The sequence below is a fragment of the Synchiropus splendidus genome, chromosome 3 (assembly GCF_027744825.2).
Source record: "Synchiropus splendidus isolate RoL2022-P1 chromosome 3, RoL_Sspl_1.0, whole genome shotgun sequence".
NCBI lineage: Eukaryota > Metazoa > Chordata > Actinopteri > Syngnathiformes > Callionymidae > Synchiropus > Synchiropus splendidus.
The window spans coordinates 14,812,496-14,829,031 of NC_071336.1; the positions used below are offsets into that span (position 1 = coordinate 14,812,496).

At 43.8% G+C, this 16,536-nt stretch overlaps 1 protein-coding gene across 1 annotated transcript; it reads left to right on the forward strand.

Annotated features, from left to right (window-relative positions):
- The first annotated feature begins 326 nt into the window (after positions 1-326).
- Positions 327-16,348, forward strand: LOC128756392 (SH3 domain-containing protein 19-like). The gene is made up of 17 exons (XM_053860877.1): positions 327-726; positions 5,345-5,381; positions 7,312-7,352; positions 7,960-8,071; positions 8,794-8,929; positions 9,114-9,276; positions 9,361-10,440; positions 11,568-11,612; positions 12,244-12,400; positions 12,966-13,194; positions 13,276-13,482; positions 13,620-13,675; positions 13,748-13,965; positions 14,086-14,117; positions 14,234-14,411; positions 14,557-14,651; positions 14,724-16,348. Exons 1-17 carry the CDS (start codon positions 639-641, stop codon positions 14,832-14,834), a joined length of 2,985 nt encoding a protein of 994 aa, XP_053716852.1. The 5' UTR covers positions 327-638; the 3' UTR covers positions 14,835-16,348.
- Positions 16,349-16,536: the final 188 nt, after the last annotated feature.

Here is a 16,536-nt window from a genome sequence, read left to right on the forward strand (position 1 = left end):
TCATAGGTTGAAGCCAAACACAGCCAAAAGTGCTCATGATGACTTATTATGGCGTGTCTGGACAGGTTCATGGATGTTTCCTCATTCTAACGGCCTTGTTTTCCTAGCACGGAGAAAAGACGTTACCGATTGTCTTCTGTTACGTCAACATTTGAACAGGGTTATCATATTTAGAAATGACATCAACACATTACTCTTGACTCTTATTAATTGTTCTGGGTAATCGCCTTATTATTATTATTATTATTATTATTATTATTATTATTATTCCGGTGTGTGTTCTGTGTGACGTCACGCAGTCGGGACTCGGGAGCAGCGGTCTCTGGGGCAAACAGGGAAGCAGGAAAAAAAGTCTGTCGACTAAACTCGCCACAACAGTGACGATTATTTCCAACAACAACAACCGCAGGCACCCGTCGGAAGTTGTCGAACTCCAAACCGGAAGAGTGTGTCTCTGCCCCGGAGTGGTTTGCGGCTGAAGTTGACGGTGCCTGGGTGAACTTGTTCCCAGTTGTTATGGTGGATGTTAGCGCCGGCTCCGCGGGACAAGCGACGCTGCTGCCCTTGCTTTGACCTGGGTTCCTGCGTTCCCGGTACCGAGGAGGGAGATTCGGTTAAGGAAGAGGGCGACAGTCGGAATGGCCGAGGCTCGGTCCGAGGAGGAGGAGGAAAGCATGAGAGACACACGGGAACAAGTGGTCCGGCGACAGGCGAATAGCTCCGAAGGTAAATAAGCCCTCTTGCCGCTTCACCCCCCTCGTCGGCAGGCAAACTGTAATCGATGCTTTTGAGATGACCGATTAGTGGTGGCTACATGGGTGGACAAAACCTGCACGAGGAAAACCATCAACATGACATTGCTGCTCGCGGTATCCTAACATCCCTTATCGCGATGCTTTTTCTAACCAGGTTTGGTAAAATAATGCGTATCCGTTTATGGCTGAACTTTACACCCCCTAAAATCACCAGAAGCGACGTGTTTTATGTGACTGACTAACGCACAAAACTTCCATTAGTTCTGATGACTGGTGTATAAAATTTATGCCAGCAATAGCAACTCAACTAGGGTTATCATAAGTGAGTTGTTATGTTTTGTTGAAGCAGTTTATTGCCCATTACCTCGGATCTTACGTTTTGTCGTTGCAGGACACACATGCCACTAAGTCAGTCAACTCAAATATAAAAACTTTTTCAGAAAAATCTTAAGTCAAAAATGATTGTGGATCTCACTGAGACTTACAAAGTGAACTCAGTGCAGTTTGTGAAATCCACGCTGATATTAAGCAGCATGTGAACCCACCTTGAATCTTTTGCTCTGCATTCACACACACAGTTATAAGTACCAAAGTCCTGCCTGACTGTGATGGTGCAGGCTTGTTGCCAAGGCCTCTGGCTATTCATATTTAAATGTGACAGCTTCTTTCTGTGCCTCAACTGCAGACGACGGCGCTACAGTTTAAATACACCTCCTACCTGCATGTGAGTAACTCCTCCTGAAGTCTTACAGGAAAGTTGGTCTGAACTGCTGTCAACTGAAACTATGACTCAGTAATGAAGGCAGAGTGTGTCACTTATTATTTACTCACCTTTCACTGTTGCAAACCTTTATCAAACACTCATGGCAACAAGCTGCCTTTATTTTGCCGCTGTTTTTATTTACATATACAAGACACCAGCACATCCAGCCACTGTAGCCGTCTTATTTTTTCTGATTTTCTCCTCTATCTGTCTTTAATTACAAACTCTAGCTATGAGTTTGTGACACCAAAAATAACTTTAGCTTTAAAAGTTAAGTCTTCTAATATTGCCTTACAATGGGAAATAGCATTAAAAGAATCAAACAATAACATGTGTCATCAACAGTGTTTATTACCGTCAGGGAAAAACCATCACTGGCATTTTGTTTTTTTGTCGGAGCCCAGTCATATAATATGTAGTGTTAACTGGAGTGGAAGAAGTGTAGGTACCACTGAAAGTATAAAATAAGTGAGCATGGACACCTCTGCCTTTTCGTTACCATTGCTGTCTGGTGCTTCAGCAAGAATAAAAGTTATCTGCCGGTAACAATTAATATTCATTTCAAAAACTGCATTAAAGTTGCCTTTTGCTGTGCTGTACCTTGTTATGTCTGTGAATGTGGAGGCGTAACTAAGGATGGGACTGGTGTTCACCAGAGCAGCACTGATTTAACTCTCAATCATCAAGCAAAAATGTCCCACACTAATATGCATGCTGGTCATTAGCTCAGGAAGAGTGGAGAAGATCATTGCACAGGAGAAAGATGTTCACACAAATTTCCATCACAGCTGAACGGCTCATATCTTCCCCGAGTGATGAATGTCTCATGTTGGTGTCCCGGCTTTCATGCCCACGGTGGAAGATTCCTCAATTTGCTGATGTCTTTCATTTATCATCTGTACAAAAGTAGCAATTTAAAACCATAAGTTGGGCTTTTTCCTCAGATCATTGTGATCTTGTCTCCAAAGAAAAAAAATAATCAAGAGCTGTATTTTCCCTGTGTGCATGTTGTTTTCTGGGTTCCACACAAATATGTGGTGTGTCAGTGTAAGGATGATGTCCATTTGTTTGAGTCAGCTGACTGAGATATGGGTCAGGCTTTGGAACAAAGTGTTTTTCTGTCTTCATTGTTTCCCTTGAAAGAATCATTCAAGCTCTTTCCGGGAACCAGTGTCGACCCCTGACCTCCAAACTACCACGTGCCCAAACAGAACCCCAACATGACAAGCGCAGGAGAAAATGTGATGCGGTGTTCACCAACCCGCTCGCTGCAGGACGGACATCTGGAAGTGTTAAGACTGCTGATGACTCCAGCAGAAAATCTGAGCAGCCAATCACAACCACTCGTCCTGGATGCTGTCGGCCAATCACGGCGCTTGCAAAAACGAATTGGGGCGGTCCAGTATGGGAATGATGAGGCTCAGGACAAGAGACGACAGAGAAGAGGTTAGTTTAGGAAGAATAAAAAAAAGTCCGGTTTTGAAGTTGCCTTTCTTTGTCTGGACCCAGAAGAAAAGCAAGCTGTTTCTGAGCTGATCTTTGGCGCTGAGGAGGAACAGGAGGTAGGAAACTATGGGGAGATACGTAAACATTCTCTAACTTCAAAGGAAACTTGTCCCTCCTCTAACTTTTTTCTCCAGTGTAGTAGATGAAGGAAACATATTTTCTGAGTTTTTGATGTTGCAGTATTTTAAGTTGACATTGTGGAACTCACAAGTTTCTGTCCAACACTTCCTTGATTCATTGATGACATCATCACTACTTTTATGGTAACAATAATAAAGATACAATTACGAATATATGGCCGTTTACTTAACACACACAGTTCAGCCTCCACTTCAGCCCGTAAAAAAAAAAATCCTAGTTATCTGGTTAAGTTTTTTTTTCTTTGTTGCCTTCAAACTCTTTGGTCAGCAACCCATGCAGAATTGTAGTCCACACGTGCAGACTCTCTTGCAGAAGTCCTTTGAGTCCTCTCACTTTTAAATACAGACAAGGAATTTTGTACAATGAAATTCCAGATTTAGTTGGCTGTTACCTTGACACCTCCTCAGAGCGCATTCTGTAGACTGTGATTTCATTGTCTGAGCATCTGTGTGGAACTTTACAAGCTGCCCTCACAGGACTTTCTCATGGGTTAATCCTGCATGCATGAAAGAACGTATATAAGATCAAGATCGTCCAGACTACCAAATATTATTCTCCAGTTTTGAGCTACTTGGATGTTCTTCTGTTGGTGACTTCTTGTCTATGTGTTCACGTTTCCCATATTGTTACTTTTCCCTTCCCTTTTTTTCCTACTCTCCCACTTTATGAGGAAGATCACAATGTCCCCGTATATCACCAATTTTCATGTTTATGTAGTTTTGAATGTAGTATCTTGGTAGGTACTTGGCATTATTGATAGTCCTCCTGCTTGTATTATAAATGGCATCCATACAGTAAAAGCCTTTTTTCATTTTTTTCCAATAACTATATGCAAATTGAACTGTCTGTTTTCCATGACGCACAATGGTAAACTTGATTTATTTTTCTCTGCAGTTTTTCCTAATTTGCATGCATTACACATTTGTCATAATGGCATCATGGGTGAAGCTTAAAGATCATGGGTGAAGCTTAAAGATTATTGAGATTCCCCCTTTGTAGCTTGTGAGTTAAATTTATCGGTTCAGTCCAGATGCCTATAGGTTTCTTCCTAGTGTTCATCCTTGATGGACCTTTGTATTAGAAGAAATACAAAAGATTACTCGCCTTAACTTCCTGGGGACAAGCAGACTCTGTATTTTGAGCCCAAAGGTTTAAGGTATCTGAGTGGAAATCAATATCTTGTTCCCAACATGGAATGAGCCGTCCTTTCGTTTCTTCAAAGCAAAACAGAAACCCCTGGAAGTGGTGGTCCAAACCTTACTGCTTGCGTCCACCAAAATGGGCTGCATTGCGTTATGGGGTGCAGTGTTGGATCGCACCAAGTTTTGTGCAACGGAGGTCAGAAACTCGGGCAGAGAAAACGCGATTGACTCTCATAGAATTTTCCGAAAGTGACTGTTTAGGAAAGGAAAAACCTGTTTTGAAATTGTTGCAGTGCATTATGGGAATTGGAGTATTAAGACCCTTCCCCGCTGTCCCCTTTCTCCCATGACTTGCACCTGACAGACCAGCAGAGTGGCGCTTCATCAAAGCATCTCCACCGCAGAACAGAACAGTCAGAGTTGAACACCATTCATTCATGATTTCTTCTCACTGGAACAAATGCTGTGAATAGTGTTCACAGTTAGAGGGCAAGACAAAGAGACGCTGCCCTCAAATTTCACGGCAGAATTTTAGCTGAACATTGACTGATGATTTATGTGATTATCAATTATTTGACTGATAGACACATAGTATAAAGTGTATGATATTGCTTTGCCGCCATGTTCTTGCAGGATCATGCAGCGCTTCATCACCACAGACTGTGATGCTGATTTTGCTTAAGTTAATGAAGGTCCTCAGATTAGTTAGCGATTTACCAGTTTTTTTAATTTAATTTGACTAATGCTTGTCCGTTCATTAATGTTTGATTGTTGTTTATACCCGGCCTGCGATCGGGTGCACACAGCTCTTCATCATAAGGGGAGACGTTGACGTTGCGTTCGCTGAAGTTAGTTCTTTCATCAGATTCATTGTTTACATGTTTATATAGCGCAGGAACCTCCACTTGGTAAGTGCCATTGGTGTTGGGAGAACTTCTTCTTGCACTGTGTTCCTCATGTCTCTCAACAAATCTTCAATACATCATTGAGCAGTTTGAATCATCTTAACGCCCTTTAACCTCTTCTGTTTGACTCAGGTCGTGCTCGCAGACGTAAACCAGAACATCGGCTCAGGTATGATATTCTTTTCTTTTTACAACCTTATCACTGTCAGTTCTATCGAGATTATAATCTGCTGCACATATGTCTTAGCGTAGTGCACCTCTGAAGGTTGGTGTTTTGTCTTTTGAATCAGTGTGGATCAGAACCAGTTTCCCGGCAGATTTTGAGTGTAGAGTGTGAGTCTTGACCTGTTGGAACTTCATTGGAAAGCAGGTCAAAATTTGTCAAAACTTGCTTGAGACTAGTTTCTGTAGAGTTGCCCCTATTTGGTCTGGCTGTTGCATAGTTCCTAAAGTATTTTGAATGTTTTGGCAAAACAATTTGCCTGACAACTACTGTGGCTTCTGAAGTCACTGAGTTTAAGAAACCAAAAGTGCCTGAAATGTCCGATCATCGAAGAGGGGTTGTGGTCTGGTCTGAATGTCCAGTGAACGTCGGTGTTGTCCTCCGGACTGTTAAAGCTCTGTGTCTACAGGCGTTCAGCTCATCTCACTCTCATTTTGCCGTCCAGAGAGAGAAAGCAGAGGGCGTATGTTTTATGGAGAGTGTTTGTGCAGAGTCAGGGGTGAGTCATGAATCTGGTTGTGGTTAAAGGAGCTGCAATGCAAAAGCAGGCAGTCAGAAATACAAGGAGATTAGTTCAGCCATTGACAATAGTTCAATCGCACATTCTTCTCTCCTTTGGTTGTCTGTCTTTGAAATAAACAACAGTGTTTATTTGAAGTTTCCATACAGTTCAAGTATGTATGTAACAATGATAGAACAAATTCTGAGGTGCATAGCAGTGTCAACGTTTTTCTTAAACAACATAGCAGCAATAGTCACTTCCGTGTTGTGGATCATTGATGTAGAGTTTTTGTTAAGTGTATGGTGTTTTCTTTATTGATGCAGGACAGCAGTTTCTTGTCAATGCGGCTCACCAGGGCCTCTCCCTACCATTACTACTTTCTCCAAAAATACTGTCGTTTCACAAGGCAGCCTCAGCGTAGCGGTGTCAAAGGCTCACACAAACCTTCAAATATCTCCGTCATCAGTAACCATCTAACACAATATGCTCAGGTGCACAGTGACATAGGAAATAGTCTTCTTCTGGATTCAATTAGAAACAGGCGTTGTACCTCAAGGTGGCTCCCTGCAAAAGTAAATGGGCAGGTTTACCTTAAAGTGAACGGGCCAGCTTTATTCCCTGGAACTCTGTCTGCACTCTAACTAATGAAAACTGACCGTACACAGGTTTTGTGGCCAACTGTGTGATGCGTTTTGGATGGGTTTTATTAGTGTGTTACATGTAAAATCAAATCTAGTGAAGTGAAAACAGGAGGATTTCAGTCAAGCTGTTCCAACACACATTTTCTGTGCAGGTGTGTTTGAGGTCTTGTAAAGTAATAAAGTTGTCAGTCTCATCCACAGGCCAAAGCCAAAGTTGCTTTGTCCGTAAAAGATTATAAAAATTTGAATCAAACTGCTAGAAAACCTTCAACTGCTGCGGGGACTGTGGTATGAGTGGTGGGAGGGGTTTTTACAATAAATATTTTGAGGTGATGTAATAAAATTACATTCCAGTCTTGCACTGTTTGACATTCTTAGAACATAGTAAAAAATATTGTTGCTTGTTGTCCTAGGTGTTGGATGCTATATGTTGATGTTTCACCTCATATTAAGATGTGCGTTTCTCAAGAAACATTTCAGAGAGAAGCATTGTTGTGGCCACTGTGGCTGCCAGGAAAATGAGACAGTGAAAAACAACAGCTTTATCTCATGTTTTCTGCTGCAGCCAGGGACACAGATGGGAAAAGGCACATGAACTTCCATGACTGATGACTGGGTGGGCCAAACAAATTGTGCCTGGAAAAAAAAAGCTGTGCAGAGAGGGTGGGGAGTGTTTTCAGAGGTGAGATAGTGGAACTTGGAACTAACCTTTCCCTCTGTTTTTCCCCTCCAGTCAGGGTCCACTCTCGTCCATCAGAGCTGCTTTCAAGAGGAGTGAGTAGATGTCCTTTTGTGTCATGGTTTATCACTCTACTTTTCTTGGGTAGATGGTCCCACCCATTCAATAGCAGTTCTTCTGGACTAGATTTCTCAACTGGTAACTCAAAATCACTCAGAGTGTGGACCTCAGCCACGCAGCCCGTACACTACTACATGACTTTTTATTTTTTGGAGGGGAAATTGCATGTCAAATTATATTGGGCGGGGACCTTTGGGCTCTCCTATCATATATCAAAACTCAACAGTAAAATGGATACAACCAGCTGAAATGAGTTTTCTCCAATGGGTGGCGGGCATCTCCCTTACAGATAGGGTGACAAGCTCAGTCACTGGGGTCAGACTCGGAGTAGAGCCGCTACTTCTCCGCATTGAGAGTCAGTTGAGGTGGTTGGGGCATTTACCTTGCAGCATTATTTGTGGAAAGAAAAGTGTGAGGCATGAAAATATGTTTGTTGCTCTGCTAATAAGCCATCGCATTTGCTGTTTAAAAATTCTCCGTCTGCATCGTTTTTCATATTTGCATGGTGCATGTCTGTTTAAAAATGGAAATCTTTCTCTTTTTTGTGAACGCTTCCTACGAGCTAACGTTTTTTTCCAACAGCGTCCGCAAGGTCATCGTCTTTAAGTGAGACACCTGGTGAGGGAGACAGAGAGAGAGAGCGAGACAGGGAAAGAGAGCGAGAGAGAGAACAAGCAAGAGAAAGAGGCAGGAGGTAAGCCACATATCAGAAGTAGGGCTGCATCTATTGACTATTTGGTACTTGACTAGTCGGCATAGGAGATGTATGGGTTGATGAACACGTCGACATGTCTGATAGTCGATTGCTCAAAATATGTGGTGAAAGGTATGTGTCCTTTGATAGCCGATCAAAGGACAGATTTCTGCGTCAATAATACTCCAGGGTTCTCCCCATCGTTTTAACAAGATGGACGCCCGCTATGCTTGGATTGTGGGCCCCATACTTTTTTTTAATGTTTTGAAATATGACTCCAATGTGAGTGTTCCCTCACTGTCGAGTGGACTCCGCCTTTTAAGGTTGGACCTTAAGGAGGTCTGTGAAAGATGTATGATGCAGTCTGGTTGTGTTCGCCATCATCAAAATCCGACTGTCTCAGCCCCCGATCAGAGCCACCCCCTCTGCAGGAAACAATATTGGGGAGAGCCTTGTACATGTGAAGGTTTGAGAAAGTCCATTTAGCACGGACTGGAGTTCATTCTTTCAATACTTTTTCCTCTTACGGTCTAAGTCTATTTAAGCCTGAAACCTGAAGCCATAATTGAATCCTAACATGCAATAATTAATTGAAAAGCTTCCGTATTTGTCATGACTAAAGATGTGTTGCGTCTCTCACTGTTATTGAAACCTTTGTTGTATTTTATGTGTTGTAACTCACATTGAACAAGAAATAAAAGCATGTGTTGCTGTCTTGTTAGGCGACCAGAAATCACTATTCTCTCAGCTGAGCCGCTCGCATCTTCTTCCTGGTTCCCGGCTCCTTCTGGGGGCTTCCCTCTGCCTCCGCCGCCCCCTGCACAGATCTGGGGATCTTCAATCCCACCGTCCATTCAGGTTGTGATGCCACATTATCACAAAGTCAAACTGTTGTGTCTGATCCCCACCATCCACTGAAGGAACATTTAAATGCAATTCAAAAAGTTGTTTTTTTCTGCAAACTGATAGCAGTTCTGACTTCTTCTGAGCAGTAGATGTAAACTCCAGGTTTCAGTTACGCTCTGGGTTTCAATGTCTGCAGCCACCTCCTTCCTATGAAGAGGTGATCAGGGAGAAGACACAGGAGCAGGTCCTCCGTCCGTCGTCCTCCGCCTGCTCTTTATCTTCGTCACATTCAGCTTCCACTATAACCATCGCCACTCAGACGGACAAAGGATCTCCTCTGGGTACTCCAGATGCTCGAGGTGAGAAGAGCTGTTCATCTGATCAGATTCGAATATGAATACTTCGAAATTGACTCAAGCTTGTATTTGTATTTTTTTTTCCAGAGAGACCAGCCAGACCACCAAGACCACCGCTTCCTTTCCCACGAGCGGTGTCATGTGATGGCATAACTAGCGACATCTCAACAAAAAACAACCTTCAGATCTCTGACCTTCTCATTGATGTTTCCTCTTCTTCGAACACCGTCTGCACTCCTCCGACTGGTGATCAACCCTCTTCTCCTTCATCCACTTCCTCTGGTGCCCCAGGCGAGCGTCCGCAGCCACGCCCTCGCTCAAAGCTCAGTGCAAAAGCAGTAGACACCAAGGTCAAAGTCCAGACTTTAGTGAAACTGCGTGAGGACGGTTTGGCCACCTTAGCTGCTCGTGCAGGATCCAAGCAAGAGGTAGCTCAAGGGAAGTACCTCCAGGAGCTGCTGGAGGCATTCAGCTCTGACGACTGGGGATTCCCTGAACATCAGGACTGCCGGTCCGACACAGAAGACGAGGAGGACATTGAGGATATGTCGTCTCTGAAAGCCAGGATTCAGGCCTTTGAGCAGCAGCATCCCGTGGTTAACTATGGTGATGATGGAGATGGCACAAACGTTGGTGCTCCAAAAAGACCTGAACCACAACCCCGTCCACGTCTCCAAAGCCAACCTGCTAAATCCCCTCCGCCTATCGTTGCTCCAAAACCCAAAGTACTATCGCATAAACCTTCAAGCAAAGGTTTTTGGGAAGAAGAAAGTTCAACTGGGAACATGGGAAGCCCTGACGCTTCAACTGAATCTAACGCAGAAGATCAAAATGCTGTTGAGTCTGTCAGCAATTCCACCTCTGAAACGTTCTCGGTCCCGCAGCCATTTAAAAAGCCTGAGGTATCACCAAAACCTATGACAGAACCGCCACACTCCTCCACCCCCGTCCCTTCTCCCAGGGAGCGCGAGGCCTCTACTGCACATCCCAAACCTCCACCTAGACCCACTGTTGCCCCTCGAGTCAGTCCAAGTACTCCACAGCCAGAGAAGACCCCCAAACGTCGGCAGACAGCCCCAACACTACCACCCAGGCCCACCATGGAACTCATTTGTGGGGGTCAAATGAAGCCTACAAGCCAAGAGGTCGAGACTGAAGTCCAAACTGGTGAGTTGGGCTTTCTATGAAACTAAGATGTTTGCATTTTCAAAATTCTTCTTATAAAGCAACTTCATCGAAAGGTAAATGATGTTCCCATGTTCTTGCTCACAAAGCAAATGCACTGGTGTAACAGCAACCATAGATGGATGTAGATGAAAGCGAACTAGAAGCATGCATGTTTATACTAGCAACATAACTTATCAACCACATCAACACAAGATTATTAACAGCTTAAACCTGCTCGAACAAATCAACAGAACCGGTCTCTCTAAATAAAGCTGCTTTGAGCAAACTTCAACAGTGACGTCAAATGTTTGGAACAAGGACATGAAGAAATATATCACTTGTACGTGTACTATACATATATAACTAGTCAAAATCCTCACTTTCAAACACCAGCTGACTGCTCCATGGAACCCCCATTACCAGTGCAGTTCTGGCAAATGGGAATATGGTGGGTTGGACTAGAGGTTCTGCCCTACTCCCCAGTCATTGACTGACAGGATCTCATTGTAAAGCAAAGGTCTCAGTTACAGAGCATGACTAGTAAAGATGTGGGAAATGGACACGAGTCAAAGGAAAGCTGATACAAACATGTCGCACACAGCAAACGTATTGTGTTGCACAATGACGTGCTTTGTGTCCACTGAAAGGTCTTCAGCTGTCTGGTGTTAAACTCACCAGCTGCAGAGCCTCACCTCTTCTATACTGACACTTGTGCTGTTGCAGGTGTGTTTTGGCTCAACAGCTAATTCCCCTTAAACTTTCAGCACTATATTAACAACAACCTTTCCTTCCCCCAACATCCCTGGTCAAATCTAACTTGGATTTCCTGAGATATTTCCGTGCGACAGTGCAGATGTGATTTCCATGACGTCCTGCTCATGCCCAGTGGCCCCTCCAGATGCATGTTCCTGGAAGCCTCCCAAAAAGGCTGACGTACTCACTGGTCTGATCAAGTGAATGTAGAGAGACGGCCCCTCTTATCCAGATCAGTGGCAGATGTTTGAACAGGAGACAGCAACAAACTTTGTGTTTATTTTACTGCTTGTTTCTGTGCTCTGGTTCTGTAATTTCCATTTGCTGCATGGGATGAAACCTGGCCAAACTGTGTTTTCTCACTTCTGTTGAAGGTGTCCCGACCAAACGGGTGGTGGCTGCACCACGCAGAGCCAGCGGTAAGAGTCGTGTGTCCAACAGTGAGCTGCTGCACAATGGAGCTTTTAGCAGCTCAGATCTCTCAGTATGCGCCGGAATACTTGCCGACTGATTTACCGTGTGTGAAACAGTTATGGTTCTATTAAACAACCCCCAGCCTGTGAGGGAATAATGGAAGAGTTGTTAGCTGAGCGAACCCCCCCCGGTGCCGTGTGTGCATGTTTTTGTTTGGGCTTCAAACATATGACCTGAAAACAACTAATGGCATGATAACACTGGATAAATCGTATTAAGACATGTCAGTACTTTTTAATGCTCATGTAACCTCCACTTTGATACTCATACATTTGGACTACATTTTCAGAATCTTAACCAGCCCAGGTACACGTCCTGTGACGATGAACAAGTACACAGAATATAGACCATTTAGGAGAAATGTTTTTCAAATCCGACATAGATGTTGGATTATGGTTTCAACTGGGGACAGTTTTTTCCTTTAAGACTGAAGAGAGAGTACTTTGCCTGTTAATAAAGTTAATAGAGTTAATACATTTCCACTACTTATTTCCTTATTCGCCACCATTCCTTTTTTAATAACTGTTTTTCATTGTCATCTTTTCAAATTAAAGCCAAGGTGTGTTTCGTCTTCAGCTCCAGCTCTGGCCCCAAAGCCTGTCGGACTTTCTCAGGCTCAGCCCGAAACAAATGTGGTCCAAGTCAGACCTGCCCATCTCACGACGGTGACAGTATCTAAAGCTCCAGCACCGGCCTTGAGGCAAAGCTCTCTGGACTCGCCCCTCCCACCACGGTAAGAAGCTCTTGAATATTGACTTTTTGTCTTCCTTAGAGGGAGGATGTGGGTATTTATTCCTTTCTATTGTTTGTATTGTTTTATGTCATTTTATTTCCCAAGAGAGACTTCACCAAGTATTAACTTATTTCTAAATAAGTTAATACTTGCTAAATGTATTCTGGTTGGTCTCAAAGAGATTATTAAAATGTCAGGCTAAAATCCTTCTCTCCAGGAGTCTTCAGGTTTACAGTTAAGAAAAAAAACCCTTATTCTGAAGCTTTAAAGACCCTCTGCCAGCACCGTGGACACGGAGACTCCCACAGTTTTATTACCCGGCCGAATAAAGAACTCAGACCGTGGTATTCAAGGGTGCCTCAGAAAGAAAGTGGCCACAGACGGGTTATGTTCTACGCAGACAGACAACTTGGACTGTGGCTGGTAGTAACTGAGGTTCCAGACGACAGAATCCTGGTGCAGGATTTTCTGGTTGTTAAACCCCTGTGCGTGTACAAGCTTGGTATATGAGCAAAGGTCTGAGTTATAGTTGTTTCAAGCTCTTCTCTCAACTCGATCCCTGCAGGCCCTCTGATGTGAAGCCCCTCCCTCTACGCCCACCTCCTATCAAGGCTGCACCAGGTCGCCCCCCTCCTCCCTCACTCAGCAGTTCAACCAAGACCACTTGCGTTCCCGCTGCTGCACCCTCTGCCGGCCAGGTTTCGTCATCACTCCAGGTTCAAAAGGCACAGAAGAAAGGGCCTCCACTGCCTCCCCGCCCCAAGCCTGGACACCCCCTCTATAACAGCTACACTGTACGGACACACTCCTCCCACTCATGGAATCGCTTCATGTTTAGGATTTAATTTTCATGATGGCTTTTTTTTGACTCCCAGAAACAGGAGGTTCTTATCGTCCTGGACGACCCGAGTCCTGCTCCTGTGGGCGACGGGACAAGTCAAACCGCCGTTCCTCTCATTTCTGACTCACTGCAGTGTCTGCTGGACCTGGACACTCCGCATGAGCCCGTTCAAGATCATGTCAGCCAGTCCAAACACCACATGGAAAGCATCATCGTGTCCGAGTCCCAGGTCGACTTGGTGGTGAGTGTCGGAGCACGAGGTTTCATCCTCAGAAAACGTATGACCAGCTACAGATCAGTCACATCTAATATCATGTTGTTTTTATACGAGTCTGAACGTGAACGTGACCTGTAATGAGGTGCTGTTCTTTCATCTAGTCCATCTTGCCGACGCTGGCGACTGAGCTGAAGGAGCAAACCGACACTCCTGTCAGGTCAGTTGCAGATCTCCTGTCCATTCAAAATTACACACAAGGAAAAGCCATCTTACGGTAGTGTGTGTTCAGTGGTCCTCGGTGCGTCGCCTTGTTTGACTACGAAGGGGAGGAAGAGGACGAGCTGACCTTCTCGCAGGGCGATGTCATCTCCCTGCTGGAGCCCGTCGACAGCGAGTGGGTCCGTGGACAGATACACGGACGTATTGGGATTTTTCCTCTGCATTTTGCCAACGTGGTGGAGCCTCTTGTCTCGGAGAAGAACTCCTCTGCATTGATCGAAAGCATTGGTGAGAATTATGCATCTGTTCTTGTAAAGGATTTTTGTCGAGCCTGATGAACTACTGTTTCATAACTCGCTCTGTGGTAAATTTGGATGATGTGTGGATACTCTTTCTTTTTTTCCACAGAACCCAAGACCTCTGAAAGCTGCGTAACACAGGTGATGGTGGCTCTTTCAGTATATTGTGTGTTTGATACAGTTGTATTTTCTTTATTACTGAGGCTTCCTAGTTTACTACTGTCGCATATTAATATGTTATTTGTGTGTTTATACAGGCAGATGAATGGGCAGTAGCTCTCTTTGACTTCCCTGGTCAGACTGAAGAAGATCTTTCTTTCCACAAGGGGGCGCTCATTCAAGTTATCGAGCACATCGACCATGAGTGGAGGAGAGGAAGACTTGAGGGCAGCGAGGGTCTTTACCCTGCTGCTTTCACACAGAGCTGCTGCCAAGGTGAAACACACATTGGATTAGAACCGATGTTGATCAAGTCCAATAAAAATTGTGAATGAAAAATCCTTGTCACAATGAGGTCTCTGCTTTATGACCCACATGATGTTTAACTGCTGTGTCTCACGTGTGTTTTCAACTTTTGCAGCTTGGCCAATCAGTGAGCAACAGCCATGTCATAAGGGCGTGGCCAAAGCCGTCTTTGACTTCACAGCAGAGAGCGAAGAGGAACTCACAATGAAGGTGTGTGTGTGTTGTTGCGCAACTTTCCATGCAAACGTGATTGTGTCAGCACTAATCTAGTCTCTCCTCCAGGCCGGTGATGTCATCACTGAGGTGGAGGCTGTGGACGAGCAGTGGATTGTGGGAGTTGTGGGCGGGAAGCGTGGGATCGTACCTAAAAATTACATTTCACTTGATTCATGACACATTTCATCCTTCAAATTTCAAAACAAAAAAATGTGTTGTCACCCAGAAGCCCTTGACAAGCACAGTGAACGTCATGCTTTTTTTATTTTTTAAAGACTTAAAAAAAAAAAAAGCATGACCTCCACCACTTTTTTTGCACCAGACTTTCCATGACTTAGTGAAGATTTAGCCTAAAGGCATTTCCTGTCTTTGTCAGTGGCCTTTATGAATTGCTGACTTACATTTCAGGGTTGCCATGACAACAGAGACTTTCTGAGGCGACAATGACAGTGTATGTATTTAGGAAGAGCTTGTAGTCGATACTGAAATTAAACCAATACTTGACCGGTACCGACCATAATTTTCAACCTTTTACTGAGCTCAAGGAGACGGTGCGTTTCCAAAGTGGTCCAAATGTTTTCTTTTGCCACATGGAGGTTATTTATAAGATAAAGTAGCTTCTATTTACAGTGATGTTGATGTGTACAACATGTAGCAGCTCAGTTACCTGTATATGACACTTAGCAAAATCACATCACCTCCCAGCTTTCATGTTCGTCTTTGTTTTTGTACTTGAGTTGGCAGTTCCATTTTTCAAAAACACTCAATTTTTTGGCTGACGGGAAGCAACGTTAGTGTAACTGTAAAACTCACCTAGAATATTTCACCCTCCGTGACGGCAATTACGACATTAATGACCCTGTAATGTTGCACTTTAATACGTCCCAGGGGTCGGAGCACCGTCATGCCTGCTCTCCAGAGAGGATGGTTCATGAATGCTTTTGTAGCTGATGCTTTTTCTCAGAACATTCCAGCTTTTAATGCAAATAAAACTTTGAAGACATGTTGGTGGTCTCTCCTGTTCTGTTTTTTTTTCCCCAAGTTCAAATCCACATTAAGGCATCATATTGCATTATTGAATTATACGACTCCTGAAGTGAGGTTATTGTATTTTTATCATTAATAACACATTGGTTTTGCCACATTTGTTTTTTTATTGATTTATTTTAAGTTCTTGGGCAGTGTTTATGAAAATAAAGTATTCCTTTTAATCTAAATTCAACTGTTATTTTTGAGATATCCCATCACATGAATGTTTTGTTCCAGTTCATTCAATCCATCAAAAGGTCTTCTATTTGTAGAAAGCCCCACCCCCAACTTTATCATGTCCTTGAGGATGAGACCGCAGCTAACCTTGGGGTGTCTGGGGTTGTTCTACATGAGTTAGAGGGGTCTGGCCTTGAATGGCGAACGACACTCATGAAGAACAGCACAACCAGAAAAAAACTGAAACACATTTCCTAAAACAAAAGCACAAATACAGTTACTGTGGTGGCGACCAGGGTTTTTGTGATTGTACTTTCATTTTTGCAAATGGGATTTTGTTTTCGTAGTTGTGATTCCATTTTTGCAAATGTTCTCTCGTTTCTGTTTTGCATTTCTTCTGTGACTCTTATATGTGGACCACCGAACAGCACGTATTCCGCTCCCCACAAGTCATAATATCAGTTCAGCGGTCATAAAAGCCAGCAGTAATTCATGTAGCTGTTTCATTCCAGTCACTTTAGTAAACATCACCTGTTTTGTTCCCTCCTTCATCTTTTCCTCATCTCTGTGCCTGCCCACCATGAACCCTCACTCATGAGTCCACCACTGACAGCTATAATGGGGTCAGTTTGTACTATAAATACAGTAGCAGTTTGGAGAAGCAATATCTGGA